Raw genomic sequence first — 15,944 nt, 5'->3', positions numbered from 1 at the left:
CCACACACCACAGTTAGGTTTGCTGCTCTCAGCCCTTGTGGGCAGGACGTCACGGGCACGGGCCATGAGCACCTGTGGGGGGCAATCAGGGAGCCAGAAGAGGCTGGAGGGTGGAAGGGGGGGCTCTCAGCAGAGAAGTGGGATCTGGGAAGACTTCCTGGAGGTGGTGGCCCCTGAGCAGGGTCTTGAAGGCTGGCAGAGGTCAGGAGGAAGGGAAAGCTTTCCAGGAAGGATGCATCTCACAAGTGTGCAAAGTGCAGAGGGGGGAGGAGGGTACCGAATGGGGCCAGGGGAAGTGCTTGTAACTGTAAACAAGCTGGGATGAGGTGAGCCTGGTCCTGGCCTCGCCCGGCACCCTGCAGTCAGATTTCAGTACCCACCTGAATGGTCAGGCTGGGGGGACAGGGGCATGCCTGCTGGGCGGCAGCGTGCTTAGGTAGGAAGAAGCTTCTGTGTGGAAGCCGGCATCGAGGGACACACAATGGGGCGGTGGGGTCACGGCCACTCCCTTCAGCACCAACGGCCCAAGGACGGCTGAAAACTGGAGCACCAGGCCACCTTCAGGGCTGTCCCTCCCTGTCACCGCAAGGTCCTCAGCTTTTACAACGTCCTCAACTGCCAGAACCGGGCTTCGGGGACGGAAAAACCCACCGGTCTCTCGAGAGTGGGGTGACCTGGGACAGTCACTTTCCTGCAAGCCTCCACGGGGTCAGCCGTCAACTGGGGGTGCCGCCCTCTCAGTCCCCGAGGTCAGGCGGTCAGCAGGGAAGGAGCTGGACGGAGGAGGGCACATGGCCCCCCTGTCCCCCGGGTCCCGCACCCATTGTGGAGCTGATTCCTGCCCGCTCACTCTGACCTCGCTCGCCCCGGTCTCCTGCCCCTCGGACCCTGGCCTGGACCCCGACCTGGGCTTTCAGACAGGTCTCCATTGCTCAGCCGCGTCCCTCACGCTCGCACTGTCGCCAGGGGTGGCTCTGAAATCAAAGCCAGGTAACATCCCCGCTCGGCTGCCTTAACACAGAGCGAGAGCCGGAGTCGCCCAGGGGGGCACGGGGGCCCGGAGCCTGGCACTCAGTCACGCGAGATTCTCCACTCAACTCCAGCCTGCCACACCTGCCTGGCCTCTGCCGGGCACTCTCCCCCATTCCCCCCCAAGGGGTCACCCCACGGCCCCGGTGTCACCTCCTGCCTCACTGGCCCCACTCCACTTTCTTTTGCTCCTCTCACACCCCGGCTGCTGTGTGTTTATTTCCTTGGTGGCCGTCTCTGGACCCCAAGCCCACCTGTCAGCACACAGCTAGGGGCCCGCCGAGATGAGGGATGGGGCCGTGTCCCCGGTGCCACCCTACAGCTCATCCTGAAGAGCCCGGCGTCGGCCAACTGTGTGTTCTATTATTGGTCTGGTTTGGTTTGGGCCACACCGAGCAGTGCTGAGAGCTGACTCCTGGCTCTGTGCTCAGGAATCATTCCTGGTGGGGCTGGGGGGAACAGCAGATGGGATAACCGGGGACGGAAACTGGACCGTCCACATGCGAGACTAGTGCCCCACGTCCCATCTCTCCTGCCCGTCTGTTCTAGTCTGGACTCTGACTGCCCCTTCCGAGAGGAGAGCCCAGGCCCCAGCTGCACCGCCCTGCGCAGAAGGGAAGGGCATGACAGTGACGGGAACACGAGGGCTGGCCTAGGAAAACCACAGAGGCACCGTGCAGGGCGGCCCTAAGCACTGGGCGGGGCTTCGGCGGTGGGGTGCGGGCGCCCAGGCAGTCACAGCCATCAGCCTGAGCAGCTACGGGCTCTCTGTGCTGACGTGGGCACAGACCACTCGCAGGGACACCCACGTCTGCAAAGCGGGCCAGGAGGACGGAGAACTGAGGGGAGCCTGGGCAGGGTTTAGACTAGATGTGGAGGAGTGGCCAGGGGCCGCGTCAGCAAAGCAGTAGAGACAGCGCTATCAGAGTGCAGCTGTGACCAGCCTTTGCCGTCACTGTGCCCAGTGGGAGGGAGGAGCGTGAGGCTGGGGAGGGGACACTGACCCTTGTCACCCACTGAACTTCCTGCCTCTGCACCTCAAGACTTTCATCCCATCTCCCCGTTTCTCAGAGGGACAAACTGAGACCCAGAGGAGACCGAGGAGCTCCAACCTGCAGACCTCACAGGCCCCGAGACAGAAAGCCCGAGGTCACTGCCAGGACAGCCTGCAAGGAGCTATGACCGGCGGCAGGGCAGAGGCTCAAATGCAGAAATGCCCTCCCGCCTGGTGCTCACAGGTGCCCGGTTCCCAGGCAGCCAAGGCGGCGCACACCTCCCTCCGGCGGAGAGCAAGGCCCCCGAGAAGCGACGCGCTTACGAGGCGCCGTTTGCGAGGCGTCAGCTATGCGGCAGGCTGACAGCACAGCCCCGGACGCGTCCCCCCGAGCTGACACTATTCACTGATGCCTTTTATAGCACTTTTTTTTTTCTTTTTGCAGCTCAAAAAAGCACTTTCCATGGCTCTTAATTCCCTTAACCCTCTGCAGTCCCCACGAGGGAGCCAAAGCTGGGAACACGTGCGTCCGTCTGCAGAAGGGGAAACTGAGTCTCGGGGGGGGGGAAGACACTTGCTCCAGCACCCACAGGCAGGAAGCAGCCGGCCCGGCCCGGCTGGGACGAAGGAACATGGCCCGCGGCTGGGGTCCCCCCTACCACCGCTCCTCCTGGCATCGAGACTGAGGGGTGGGGGTGTCGCCAGGGCAAAGGCAAGTCAGGCATCTGGGCGGGAGCCTCAGGCCTGGGAGGGGCCTGCAGAAAGTAGCCCAGCCAAGTCCCCACCTCCCCGTGGGGAAACTGAGGCCCACTGGGCCTGGGAGTGTGGGCCTCGGGCTTCTCGCCTGGTGAACAGAGGAGGGTGGGCGCAACTGGCTCATCCTCCCTCCCTCCCTCCCTTCTTTGGGTTTTGGGCCACTTCTGGTGGTGGAGGTGCTCAAGGCTGACTCCTGGCTCTGTGCTCAAAGGTCACTCCAAGCGGGGCTCAGAGTAGGGGGGGGACCCCATGGGATGCCGGGGATTGAACCAGCGTTGGAAGGCAAGTGCCACTGTGGCATCTCTCCAGCCCTCCAGCTGCTCCTTCAAGCTCCAACCCAGAAAACGGTGATCACGCAGTTAATCGGGAGTGAAGACGGCTGACGAGCCCTGAGCCCCGAGGTTCACGGGGAGTGAGAGGAGAGTCACCAGAGCTGGGCGGGGGCCCGGCAGGGCAGGCGGCACCGAGGACAAGGCTGAGACTCAGCGGGCTCAGAAACCTGCCCAGGGACTGTGCTGACATGCAGTTCCCCCGGCCCCGCCCCCCGCACACGGGGATCAGCCTCTGCTCCGAGAGCCTCTGGGGGGCTCGGACGCCGAGTGCCCCCGCCCGCGTGGCTCTGACTGTCTCACGTGCCAGCCTCTGCCGGCTCGTTCATCACGTCTCACACCGGCTCCGGCCACTCAGAGTTGCCAGCATTTGCAGTACGACTCCTGAGGTTTCTTGGCTGCCTCCCTCCACCCCGGCTAGCCCTGGGCTCGTGTGTCCCCCGACCTTTGGGGGCTCCCTCCGACAGCACCATCAGGGCGGTGGGGTGGCAGGCACAGAGAAGGGGTGCGGGGCTCTGCTCTGGGGCCGGCGTTACTTGCCCGTGAGACCTCAGGGCTCTAAGTGAGGGTCTCTGCGCCCGCCCACCCCCTCATTCAAGCAACTAGTATTAACCCACCGCGAGCGGCTTTGGTTTCCCGAGTGCCAGGGGCTGACCCTGGGGCCTCTCGCCGGCCAGGTCCCACCGCTGAGCCACACTGGTGACCCCTCATGCCAACTGGTGGCAGGCCACGGGCGGAGGAACCAGGAGGCCTCGCACAAACAGGAGCTCGGGCCCTGTGCTCGGGGAGCTTAGATCCTGGTCTCGGCAAAGGGGCGGAACCCGGGAAGCCACCACAGAGGTGACGGGGCACGTAGGGCGACTCTCAGGTCAGGCCCCGGGGCGGGCAGCCGTGAGGGCGAGCCTTTCTGACGGCCGGGAAGGGCCCACGAGGCGGGGAGGTGCAGCTGACATGCGAGGAAGGGGAGCCCAGAGCGAAACGCACAGAGGCAGAGCCGGGGACAGGAGTGCGTGCTGCTGACTGTGGGATTCTCAGGGACTGAGATGGCCGCGCGATCTGGACCGGAGTCCAAGAGGATCTCATACCTGCACCAGCCGCTGGGCATGACTGCAGAGGGGCCTGCGGGGAGGTGGAGGAGCAGAAAGGAGGAGGCTACAGCCCAGGGGCCCCAGACACAAATCTTAGCTCTGTAAGGAAAGCACAGGCTGTGTGACCTTGGGCAAGTCACTGAACCTCTCTGAGCCTCAGTTTCCTCTTCAGACCAAGGAAGATACTAACAATTCCAATTCAGGACAGTGAGAATTCAGTGATATCACAGCCCAGTCATGAGCCTGGCATGCCTGACAGTCATGAACCAGAGCCCCCACGGCCCAGCCCTAATGTCTCCTCACTGCCCTGCTCTCTGTTGTCCTCACCCTAGCCCTGTCCAGGGCCCACCCCATGGCCTTCCCCATAGCTGTCCATGAGACTAGAGTGCAGTGGGATGGGGGTGAGAGATACTATGGGGAGCTTCTCTGCTATTCCAGGAACTAAGCAAGCTCCTTCCAGCCTCAGGGCCTTTGCACCTACAGTTCCTCCTATGAGATATGCTCATCCCCACACACTCCCTACCGTGGCTACTTCTCTCTTTCACTTGGGCCTCTGCTCCTCAGCAAGGCCCGTCTGACCCCCTCGGCCACCACCTGGCCCTGGTTCCACTAGTTCCTTCACGAGTCTCCTCTCTCTGTATTGTGGCGTTGGTCTGTTTTTTGCATCTTTGCAGAGCATCCGCTTCTGTCCGGTCCCGGCTTTAATCCCAGAACCTAGAGCCACCCCAGCACTGAGGAAATGCAGCAGCATTTGCTTTATTCAAAAAAATAAATAAATAAGAATCCAAAATCAAAACAGCGAAGAGCATCCACTGAATGAGTAATTACAGTTAAAAGAAACAAAACAAGGCCAGGAGGCGGCTCAAAGGGCGGCTGCTTTGCATGTGGCAGCCCGGGGTTGGTTCCGGGGTAGACACAGTCCCCTGGGCATGGCTGGGCGTGGTGAATTCAACAACAGCAATGGCGATAGCAAAGAAGTTAGGAGCGTAGAGACTGGGGCTTGCTAAAACTCCTGCTGGCGAGGGCTCAGGGGAGGAGCCTCGGTTTCCTCATCTGTGAAATGGGCATAAGAACTCCACAGGAGATGCCTCCAGGGCTCCCCATCAGGGTTCCCCACAGTTCCCTCTCTCAGCCCTGGCGGCAGATGGGTGCTGGCCCGGGGGTGTGCCCACCCGCCACCCCTCTCTTGGTGCGCATGCCCGACGGAAACCTTCCAAAAGAGAAGGTAAGGGCGCCAGAATGTGGATCGAATCCATGAAGGTTTTGCGGTGTCATCACACCGAGTGGACACGAGGCCCCGCAGTGGCCCTGGCATGGGCACCAGCCATGTGGGTCCCTCTCTCCCGGCCGCAACCTCATGCATGTCTGGTGCCAACTTCGCCCCCCCCCCCCAATCCTCAAACTAATCTGCAGCCCACAGACACCCCGAGCCCCCCCCCATGGGTATGCCGGAAATCTTACAGACACAAAGAACCGATTCTGCGTCCTTTCTCACTTCCACCTCAGCTGCTGCGCGCTGCCCTGGAAGGAAGGCAGGCTGGCGGGCGGGCGCGGGGCAGGGCTGCCTGGCCCTCGCAGAGACCCGTCCTGCCAGCCCCGGAGCACACAGGAAAGCTTTTCAGCTGCACAAATAGCTGCTTCCTTCTCCGGGACCCGGCAGAGGGGTGACCTCCGCTGCCCAGAGTGGGGAGAGGCACGAGGGGCCCGCTGAGCCTGCAGGGCCAGTGTGACGAGCCTCGACGTCCCTACCTGCCCATGCGGCTCCGTGGGCACCCGGCCGGCCCGGCCACCCCACCCTGCCTGACCCGTCTCCTGCTGTGTGGCCTGGACAAACTGTTCCTCCTCCCTGAGCCCAGTTTCCTCATTGGCCCAGTGGGGCTGATGACAGTAGCCACCGCCCCCCCTCCCGCCCCCCACCCCCGCCCCCAGCGGGGAAACTGTGAGTCCCCTGGAATCATACGTGCCAAGTGCTGAGCACAGGAAGTGGCCGGAAACAATGGTTCCCTTTATTATTCCTTTAGCATTTTCCCACGGAATTCAGGATCCTGTCAGATTTCTAGCTTGGATGATGGAAACTTCCTGTGCGGCCCAGTTTTTCAAAGCCTTGGCCTGGAGGACCAGGCTTGGCGTCTCACCCAGGCTTAGCATGGGCCGGAGGCTGGGCAGGCCGTCTCGGGCCGCCTGTTTCTCAGCAGCACCAGGAGAGGCTGGCGGGGCCAGCCCCCTTGCAGGTCCCCTGCAGCGTTTCCAGTCCAAGAAGCCACAGTTCCAGACCTGTGGATCGGGGACAGAGACACCTAGAGGCCGGCTGGGCCCACAGCGCCTTCCCGGCCGCTGACGATTCAATCACACTGGCCGGGCGGGCAGGCGTTCTGCTCAAGGGGTCCATCCCCTAGCAGCATCAAAGCAGCAGGGGTGGTGGTGGTGGAGAGGAAGCGCGCGCACACACACACACACACACACACACACACACACACACACACACACACACACCGCCTCCAGCTGAATGGCCGGCTCCGGGCCCCGTGCTGTTTTCTGTGAGGGCCCCGTGCATGCAGAGGGCTGTACGGGCTAAGTGCTTTATTAAAAAGTCAGTCCCAATCTGACAGGCAGGAGCCATGACGCTTTACACGGCTGGCTCCCGTGTGCCCTGCGCGGAGCAGACACGCTACGCCCAGCTCCGAGCTGCCTGCGTGCATTCATTGACTTAATCCTTGAGCCAGGAGGGTTGATGTCATCTCTAACGCGCACACGAGAAAATCGAGACCCAGAGAAGTTCCGCGCACGGTCCAGGGAGGTGGCGGGACCCCGAGACACCGCCTGGGGGTGGGGGTGGGGGACCGGCTGGCTCCCAGGTTACAGACTTGCAGCCGGCTGCGCCATGTCCCTGCGTGGAGGGAGGGGTGGGGGGGGGGGGAGACGCTGGCTGGCTCCCAGCCTACAGACTTTGCAGCCCGCTTCGCCGTGTCCCTGCGTGGAGAAGCTGAATGATCCTCGTCGCCTGGTGGCAAATCCACCATGTGACGCAGGTGTCAAACACGCAGGACAGGAGAAGAACAGAGAGAAAGCAGGCAACAGTCTCTGCCGGGGGGGGGGGGGTGTAGAGAGAACCCTGGGGCGGGGTGGGTGGGGGGCCTCAGGAGAGATTCTCTCAGAAGAGATGGGCAGCACAAATGGGCAGCAGGGGACATGGACACCTGAAGGTGAAGGGGACACGGAAGGGCATGTCTGATGGCAGGAACGGCATAAGCAAAGGCACAGAGCAAGGAGCCTAGGCAGGGGGTTGGTGCCCAAGGGGACAGCTGCATGCCAAGGCGCATTCCACAGACCAAATCCCGCCCCCCCCCCCGTCCCCCGCCCCCGCTCATAGGTCGGGGCAACTCTGGAGTATAAACAGTGTCCAACTTGGGATTCTACAGCTTTGGTGCTCCCGAGCACTTTAGAAACAGCAAGGCATCATGGGGGAGGGAGGGAGGGAGCCTGGCTAGGCTGCATGGCTCAACAGGTCAACAGTGTGACGGACAGAGCAGGCCCAGGGGCAGGAAATCCAGCCCCAGAGGCAGCTTTTCATTTAAAAAGAGAAAAATAATCATTTTGTCAAGAGAAAAACTTGGACCCACTCAACAGTTTGCAACAGGGGAGTGACAGGATTGAAGCTGTGTTGACAGGCCCGAAATCTGGGCATAGTTAAGGGGTGGGGGGGGCCTCCGTCAGTCCGCGGCTCCACATAGGAAAATAACCTGTCGCACGGAGCCCTGGGAGCCACCAGTGAGTGCGTGCGGGCTCCGCACACGACAGTTTTAGACTCTTCCTCTCACACACCCCCTCGCCATCTGTCTCAAAGGGCACCGGGAAGATGCGGGGAGGAATATTACAGCTCGGGGGGCCCAGAGCGCGGCAGCCCAGATTGGGAGCAGACCTCTTCGTGAGCCCACAGTTCTCCATGAGGTCATCACCGGGGAGGCCACGGGGCTGCCACTGTCTCAGAGCACGGCTGTGACTCAGAGAAAGCTGTCGAGGTAGAGGGAGCACCTTCCTGCTACAAAGTGCCCAGCCGGGCCTCCCCAAGATCTCCTGGGCTTGGACAGAACCACTGAGCTCCTGCCCTCCGAGGCCACCTGCCGCAGCCACCACCACCACCACCACCACCATCCCCAGCTATGCCTCTTACTAGCGACTTCCCTGCTTTGGGGCTCTATTTTCCTCATCTGTAAAATGGGAACAGCAGCCAAGTCTGAGTTGGCCCTGTTGAGGGAGGGGCTGCTTAGAGATGCCACCTCGCTCGCATCCAACAACCATTCGGTTCTGTCCCCCTCGCTCAACACATGGTTCACATCAGGACTTCGTGCGTGCTGAATCACTACAAGGAAAGGGATGAATCATGCCAGGAGTCTCCACAGGGTGGGTAAAGGGATCATTGAGGGCAGAAAGTCCCCAGAGAACGTCCCAGCTTTAAGGGATCTGCCAACAGCTTGAGTCCATAGTGGCCAAGTCCTTCTGGCCCCCGTGGAAGGCAGTGGGAGAGGACCCTGGTCACTCACGGAAAGATACAGCAACCACCAGCCTGGCCCTCTCCAGCCGGGGTCAGAGGTCAGCAGAGGGCCCGGCTGTCCCCCAGAGCCGGAACAACTCTGGTCCTGAGTTAGGAGGAAATGGAAGCGAAGGCGGCATCTCCTGCCCCTACTCCCCAGTGCCCAGAGGTCCCAGCACCAGGGCCACCCCCCAAACTCCCAAGCAGGCTCTAGCTTCAGCCTCAGGCTCTGCTGACGTCACTCAGACCTGCTGCCTAGGTGTCCCTGTGCCCGTCTGAGCCTCAGGACCACCCCTTAGAAGGTGAGAAGGTGCTCACAGGGAGCAGGCCTCAGCTGCCCGCTGCCCCCAACCTTAGTCCCCCCCAAACCCACCATCCCCACCAAACACAGAGTAGTGACTTCACGGCATCTTCTTTAGAGTTTCCCTTCGGCAGCATCGCAGACGGGACACAATCTTAAGTAACTCCAGCCCCTGCCTCCACGACCCCCACCCCCAAGGTGATCTGCACGGCCAGCCCCCTTCAGAGAGCAGGCCCAGGAGCCTCTCGATCACGTGACAACACCGGCTGACAGTTTTCTCGGGGACACTAGTATCCATTCAATCCACAGCCACCCTCCTAAGCCTGACATTTGAGTTTCCCACTCGAACAAATCCATTTTCTTAGAAAATTGGACAACTGCCTCCTGCTACCTCCCGACCCTCTGTCTTGCCTCTGGTCTGCTTTATCATAAATTCCAAGCCGGGCACCCCTGGAGGGAGGACCCGAAGCCCCCTCGTTTGGCCCAACCAGCTGAATGGCATACCAGAACCCAGCGCACAGTCAGGACCTCAGGACAGAGTGAAGGATCTTGGGAGGGACACCCCATCCCTTCCCCATCACCCTCAACCAAGAAACGCATTCTTACCACCTGAGATTTATTTATCTCAAAGTTAATCTTGGCCCCTCTGTTGCTCCCACTTTTTCAGGCTATTGATGTTGAATGGATTGGAACGGAAGTTTTATGGCCTAATCTTTACCATTTTATAGATTGTTTTTATAGGCAGAAGGGGGACGACTGGCTCCCAAGATGGGTGTTGGTTTTCCCAGCCAGCGCCCCAGGAAAGGCAGATTACCCACCTGTGTCCTGGGAAACCAGCAACACTGCTCCCCTGCCCCACACAAGGAGAGCAGCGTCCCGGCCTAGAGGGGTCCACAAGACCCCATTTAGGAGCGAACTTGGGATGCTTTCCTTGATGTAGGAAAATGAAACGAAGTAGAATGTAGGAAAATAAAACGAATCACAGGAGACGGACAGACAGACAGAGAGAAAGCAAGAGCGAAGAGAGAGAGAGAGAGAGAGAGAGAGAGAGAGAGAGAGAGAGAGAGAGAGAGAGAGAGAGAGAGGAGGAAGAGGAGGAGCAGGAGGAGTGGGGGAGGGAGGACCATCCTTCCTCCTGCCCAGGCCAAGAGGGCTTGAGCCCGCAGGCTCTCAGACTTTTGCCTGTACTGGGCTGGCCCGGAGGAAGCAGCTCGAGAAAGCCTCACAGAGACATGCACTGCATCATTGCCCCCTGACGCCCAGCGCGGCCCTGACTGATTCCAAAAGGCCCAGGGGTGGGGTCGGGGCTTGCCTACGTGAATTCCAGGGGCCCAGGGGAAACTGTGGGCGAGCGAAGCTGCTGCCCACCCCCACTCTTCCCTCCACCCACTCTTTGCTAGTTCTCCTTTTCTCCCAGCTATCAGATGGTTACCAGTCTCTCTCGCAGCAAATGCACGGGAGGGGCGGGGGGGGGGTGGATCCTGAGCTCATCTTTACCTCCCTCCTCTGGGGAGGGAAGTGCCGGACCCCTCTGCTGAGAACAGTTTCAAGGAGCTGCAAACATAAGATGCTGCTTCTTCTCCCCCACCCCAACTCTGCTCATGCCCTTTCTCCGCGCCCCCCCCAACATTCCCCCCCTCTTCCCAGGCCCTCCCAAGAGACTCGTGGTCCCCTTTAAGAAGCAGCCCTCCAGAGCGGTGACCTCACCCCTCCGCAGAAACACTGGGGGGGGCCTCCGGAGCCCACCTGCCCGAGAGGGCCAGGTGAAAAAGAGAGACAGGCAGGCAGCCACAGGTAACAGCCCCTCTGAGACACCTGAGCCGCAGGGCTGGAGGGGCACCCCCCAGTGTCCAGCCCGGAGGCTGCGGCCACCACGAGGAAGGCCGTGTTTTCACAGCAGGATCTGTTGATCCCAGCAGCCCACCCCCCAGCCCCGGCGCCGGCGGCCTCCCGGGCCAGGCTCCCTCTCACACACACGGGCACTGTTGACTCCGCGCAGAGGCCGCGGGCCGAGCTCGCTCCGGCCCATCGCAACAGCCCGTTTCAGTCCATCCCAGGCACGACCTGGAGGACCCGCGCGAGCCCCCCTCCTGCGTCCCCCGGCACGCAGCCCGCTCTCTCGGACTCTGGAGTCAAATATGTGGAAAACATGGGGGGGGGGAGTTGGGGGGGTGAACGCTTCTGCAGACACGCGGGCACCTTGCTCCCAAAGCCTCTGCCAGGCTGCCCGGGCTCGCTCGGCCAGCGCACTGGTGGGCAGGGGCTGGCGGAACGCGACTCATCGTCTCCCCTAAGTCCCGGCGCCCGGGCACAGGGCTGCGCACGCAGGGACCAGGGAGCCAGGGGTCCATCCTTGGCTGTGTGACCTTGGGCAAGTGGCTGGCCCTCTCTGGGCCGCGCCTTCCGCATCTGGAACCCGAATTGAAGCACCTCTCCCCCGCATCCCCCCAACACACACACACACCCGGGACTGCCCGACGTCCTCCTGGAGGCTGCCGGCGGCCGCAGCCCGCGGGCCGGGGGCGCTTACCTGTCCAGGCGCAGGACGCGGCGAGCAGCAGGCAGAGCAGCGGCCCGAGGCGGCCGGGGGCCGGGCCGGCGGGCTCCATGGGCCGCGGCTGCGGAGCGAGGAGGGAGAGCGGCCGTGAGTGCGCGCTCGGGCGGGCGCAGGCTGGAGCGGGGAAATGACTAAGGCTCCCCCCACCGCTCCCCCCGCCCCCCCGCGGCCGGGCTTCCCCCCCCCGCCCCCCGGAACCCGCGCCCCGCGCCCCCGTGCGCGCCCGCCGAGCGCTCGCGAGCCGGCCGGGGCCGGCGGGGAGAGCGGATCGGGCCGCGGGAGCCGGGCGGAGCACCGGGGCGAGAGCCGCCGAGAGGCGCGCGGGGGAGCGGGCGGGCGGCGAGCGCGCGGGGAAGTGCGCGAGGCGGCGCGCGGAGCAGACGGCGCGGGAGAGGCGCGCGGGAGGGCAGGGGCGCGGGGCAGCGCGGCCGGCCGCCCCCGCCGCGGGGCCGGGGGCCGCCGGGGACCGCCCCCCGCGCGCCCGCCGCCCGCCGCCCGCGCGCGGGGGTCCGGCCCCCGCCCCGCCGCCCCGCACCCCGCGGCGGCCCCTCCGCGCGCCCCCGCCCGCCCGCCCGGGCTCGGACCTGCGCGGGCTGTGCCGCCGCCGGGGGCTGCCGGGGCCCGGGCCCCGCGCTCCACTTTGCGCAAACTTGTTTTTCTGGGGTCCCCGCCGCCCGGGGCCCGGGGAAGTGGCGGCGCCCCGGCTGCGCCCGCCCGAGGCCCGAGGCCGGGGAGCCGCGAGTGCGCGCGCCCGGGGCCCGGCGGCGCGGGGTCGGCCTCCAGCCCCGCTCCCCCCGGGGTCCCCGCTCCCGGGCCCCCGACCCCGAGGCCTCCGGCTGGGGGGGGCAGGGAGGGGGGGGTGGGCACCGAGGTTTTCTGCGCCGGGCCGAGGTGAAGGAAAAAGCAGGAAGTAAGTGAAATGTAGGGGAAGGGGGAGAGGAAGGGGAGAACGATGGTACAAAAATAGCGTGTGTGTAGGAAGGACTTCGGGGCCGCCTGGAAAAGAGGCGCAGGGAGGAGAGCGAGCGAGCGAGCGAGCAAGGGGGCGCTGGCCGGGCCTCCCCGGGGAGGTGGGCGCGCGCGGCCAGGTGCCCCACGGGCTCAGGGGCGGCGCAAGGGGCTGAGGCGGGGCTTAGCGGGGCTTAGCGGGGTGTGGGGGGCACCGGGGGGCCGGGGAAGGCGAGAGCTGGGGCCAGAGAGGGCGAGAGCGGACGGAGCCTCCTGCTGAAGAAAACAACAACTCTCCTCTCTCTCTCTCCTCTCTCCCTCCTCTCTCTCTCTCCTCTCTCTCTCCCTCCTCTCTCTCTCCTCTCTCCTCTTTCCTCTCTCTCTCCTCCTCTCCTCTCTCTCTCTCTTCTCTCTTTCTCTCTCTCTCTCCCCCTCCCTCCCTCCCCTTCCCTCCCTCTCCCCTTTCTGTCTCTCTCCTCTCCTCTCTCTTCTCTCTCTCCTCTTGGTGTCTCTCCTCTCTTCTCTATCTCCTCTCTCTCTCCACCCCCCTCCTCTCCTCTGCCTCTCTGCCCCCCACCCCCATTCATTCTGGGAATGCCGTCCAAGACCCCCAGCTGATAGGAAGGGCTGGAGTTTGCCTTTGGAAATAAGCAATAAGCAATGCTTTTGCTTCTCAGCGCTGTCAACGGAAGACAAAAACCCAGACCCTCTGCGGGCCGTGGGAGAAGGGCCAGCCCTGGAACTGCACAGGGAGCTGAGACCAGAGAGGGAGCGGGCTTGCTTCAGGAACACACAGCAGTTTCTGGGAGTAAACTCCCAGAAAGGAGACTGATCCTCCGGATTCCCAGGCCAGAGGCCTCAGCAAAGTACTCCCTCCACTCCCAGCACCCCCACCTCCCCCTCCCGCTCCCCTCCAGCCTTTCTCTCAAATGCCTGATCCTGCTGGCAGGGTTGACCAAACCACATTCCCTGGGGGCTCGGACCCTGCCAGTCACCTTCTGCCAGCTGTGTAGACTGGGAGAAAATATCTTAGCCTCCGCTCCTCGGCTTCATGCCTGAAATGAGGAGCATGCAAGTGTCGTTCTGAAAGTGCTGGTGTGGGGATTAGATGAATTAATATTTGTACAACACTCGGAAAGCTACCCGGCAGGTACTGCGTGCTGTCCAAGCCAGGGGGAGATGCTGGGAGAAGCCCCTGAGCACTGTCCTAGGAGGCGCAGGGTTCCAGATGGGGTGCGAAGGGACTGGGGCTTCTGTTCCCTTTGGGTGAGACCCTCATCAGGCTCCTGTCCGTGCGCAATTGACATTCTGGTGGGGAGGCAGATAAGTCGTTGGGCAGGAATAATTAATGAACAACAGGAGATTGCACAAGGAGAGCAAGCAGGGTGAGCACATTTAGATTAGGGTGAGGGCCCCCTGCAGGGAGTAGGTGAGGCTCTGGCGAGCAGGAAGCAGGAGAGACAGGAGAAAGGAAGATGGGGGCTCAGCTGCCCGGCCTGGGGGTCCCGGGAAGAAACTCCCTTTCCTCTTCAGCCGAAACCAGCTGGCGTATTATGGTCTTATTTTGTTTTGGTGCCACAACTGGCGGTGCTCAGGCCTTACTCCTGGCTCTGTGCTCCGAGGTCACTTCTGGGAGGGGGACCATATGGGGTTGGAGACCACAGGGGGTGTTGGGGATCAAATCCACATCCTGCCTGTGCAAGGCAAGCGCCCTGCCCGCTGTATTATCGATCCAGCCCCATCGCTGGTGTGGTTTTAGCAGGGAGCCCTGTGGTCGGATTTGTGGAACCCACATGTTAAAAGATCAGTGTGGCTGCAAGTGGAGACCGGGCCGGAGGGAGCAGGCGTGGGACCAGAGTCTCGGGGGTCTGGACCTGCGATGGAGCATAAGGAGTTTTCAATTCTTGACCCGCTACTGGCTAAGACCACCAAGGATGCCTGCTGAGGCTTCTGGGGGAATCCAGCCCTGCCCCACACCGAACCCCTGTCCTCCTGGGTTGCTGTTGTGTCAGGGGCCTTCAGTGAAGGTCGAGAGAGGCAGTCCCCTGACCTGTGCTGCTGTACACTATTCCCCAGAACACACACACACACACACACACACACACACACACACACACAGAGAGAAACAACCAGCCTGGGATTAGGAACCTGTGGATTAGGGCAGGATAATAATTGAAGCACCTGCTATTTATATACAGCCCCATTTGCAAAGGCGCCTATAAACCTCCAATCCCGGGGATGCTTTCTCGGTCCCCTGCGGACTCTGACCCGGCTCCTGTAGAAATCCCCCTTGGCTGTCCCTCAGAGCTGGGTGACAGCAAAGACCAATGAGAACCGAACACCCCAAGGTTGGGAAACAATTTGCCTGAGGTCACACCAACAGATTAGAGCAGATAATTGAGGTGAATCAGCCTCCGTCCTAGACTGCCCTGGATTAAAACCAAATTGCCTTCGTGTAGCAAGCACTCGCTCATGGACCCCACAGTATTCCTGCAGCATGGACAGCCGGGGCCTGGCGTCGTGGGGAAGGCGGGAGGAAAGCAGGCAGGCGGGTGGGAAACCAAAAAGAAAAAAGAAAAAAGCTTCAGAAGGAGCAGAACTTTTGGGGGGCTATACCAACAGAGGGAGAGAAAATATTTTGTCTGCTGGGATCAGGTTATAGGGGGGCAGTCCTGGGTCCCCCCATCTCTGCTTTGTGCCTGGACACTTCTGTACTTGGGCCGTCAACACACCCTGCGGACCCCTCCTCTCATCCAGAGCCCGACCCCTTTTCTGCTGAGCCTCCGTCACCTTTTGCCTCCTCCCACGTCCTCTTTCCATCCTTGTGCCCTGCTCCTGGCGCTCAGAGCTGGCCCAGTCAGCGCTGCAGCCCGAGGGATCTATTTGCAGAAGTCACCACATTCCTCCCTATTGTCCTAGGGACCTGCAGGGAGGGAGAGCAATCTTGAATGAGCCCCAGGAGGGAGTCAAGATTCTGCCAATTTGACTGATGTGACCAGGGAGGGGACGTTTGTCTAAGCCTCTGCCTCTGCATCTGTAAAATAGGAAAAACTGGGTTTGCCCCCTGAGGGGGGCCTGCCTCGGGGACCCACCCATGAGGGAGCCCGCCTACCTGGCCACCAGGGCTGGGGGGATGGTGCTCCTGTGTCTGTGTGGGGGATGGTGCCCCTGTGTGTGGGAGGGGGGGTTGGGCCCCTGTGTGGGGATGGGCCTCTGTGTGGGGGATGGACCCCTGTGTGGGGGGATGGCGCCCCTGTGGAGGGGGTTGGGCCCCTGTGGGGGGGATGGACCCCTGTGAGGGGGGATGGCGCCCCTGTGTGGACCAGGCTCTGCAGCCGGGTCCTCTCACCCAAGACTCTGCATCTCCGCTATTCCCAGCGGCCAGGAGCTGCCTGAGAGGCAGAGAGGATC

General features: G+C 62.4%; 1 protein-coding gene across 4 annotated transcripts in view; it reads right to left on the bottom strand.

The window, feature by feature from the left end:
- Positions 1-15,368, bottom strand: part of SIRPA (signal regulatory protein alpha) — a 47,309-nt gene extending 31,941 nt beyond the window's left edge. For 2 of the 4 annotated variants that reach the window (XM_055133281.1, XM_055133283.1), the window contains exons 1-2: positions 15,324-15,368; positions 11,559-11,646 (exon numbers count right to left, since the gene is read on the bottom strand). In XM_055133281.1, coding sequence (XP_054989256.1) covers positions 11,559-11,646; positions 15,324-15,353 — 118 coding nt within the window. In that variant the 5' untranslated portion in view covers positions 15,354-15,368. Of the gene's footprint in view, positions 1-5,657; positions 5,899-11,558; positions 11,647-12,169; positions 12,332-15,323 lie in introns of those variants that run through there. The other 2 variants (XM_055133284.1, XM_055133285.1) reach the window with 2 other exon arrangements.
- Between the last annotated feature and the right edge of the window lie 576 nt (positions 15,369-15,944).

Source organism: Sorex araneus, chromosome 3 (assembly GCF_027595985.1).
Source record: "Sorex araneus isolate mSorAra2 chromosome 3, mSorAra2.pri, whole genome shotgun sequence".
In the NCBI taxonomy this organism is placed as follows: domain Eukaryota; kingdom Metazoa; phylum Chordata; class Mammalia; order Eulipotyphla; family Soricidae; genus Sorex; species Sorex araneus.
The sequence above is the reverse complement of the archived record's forward strand: the minus strand, read 5'-3'. Positions and strand labels throughout refer to the sequence as shown.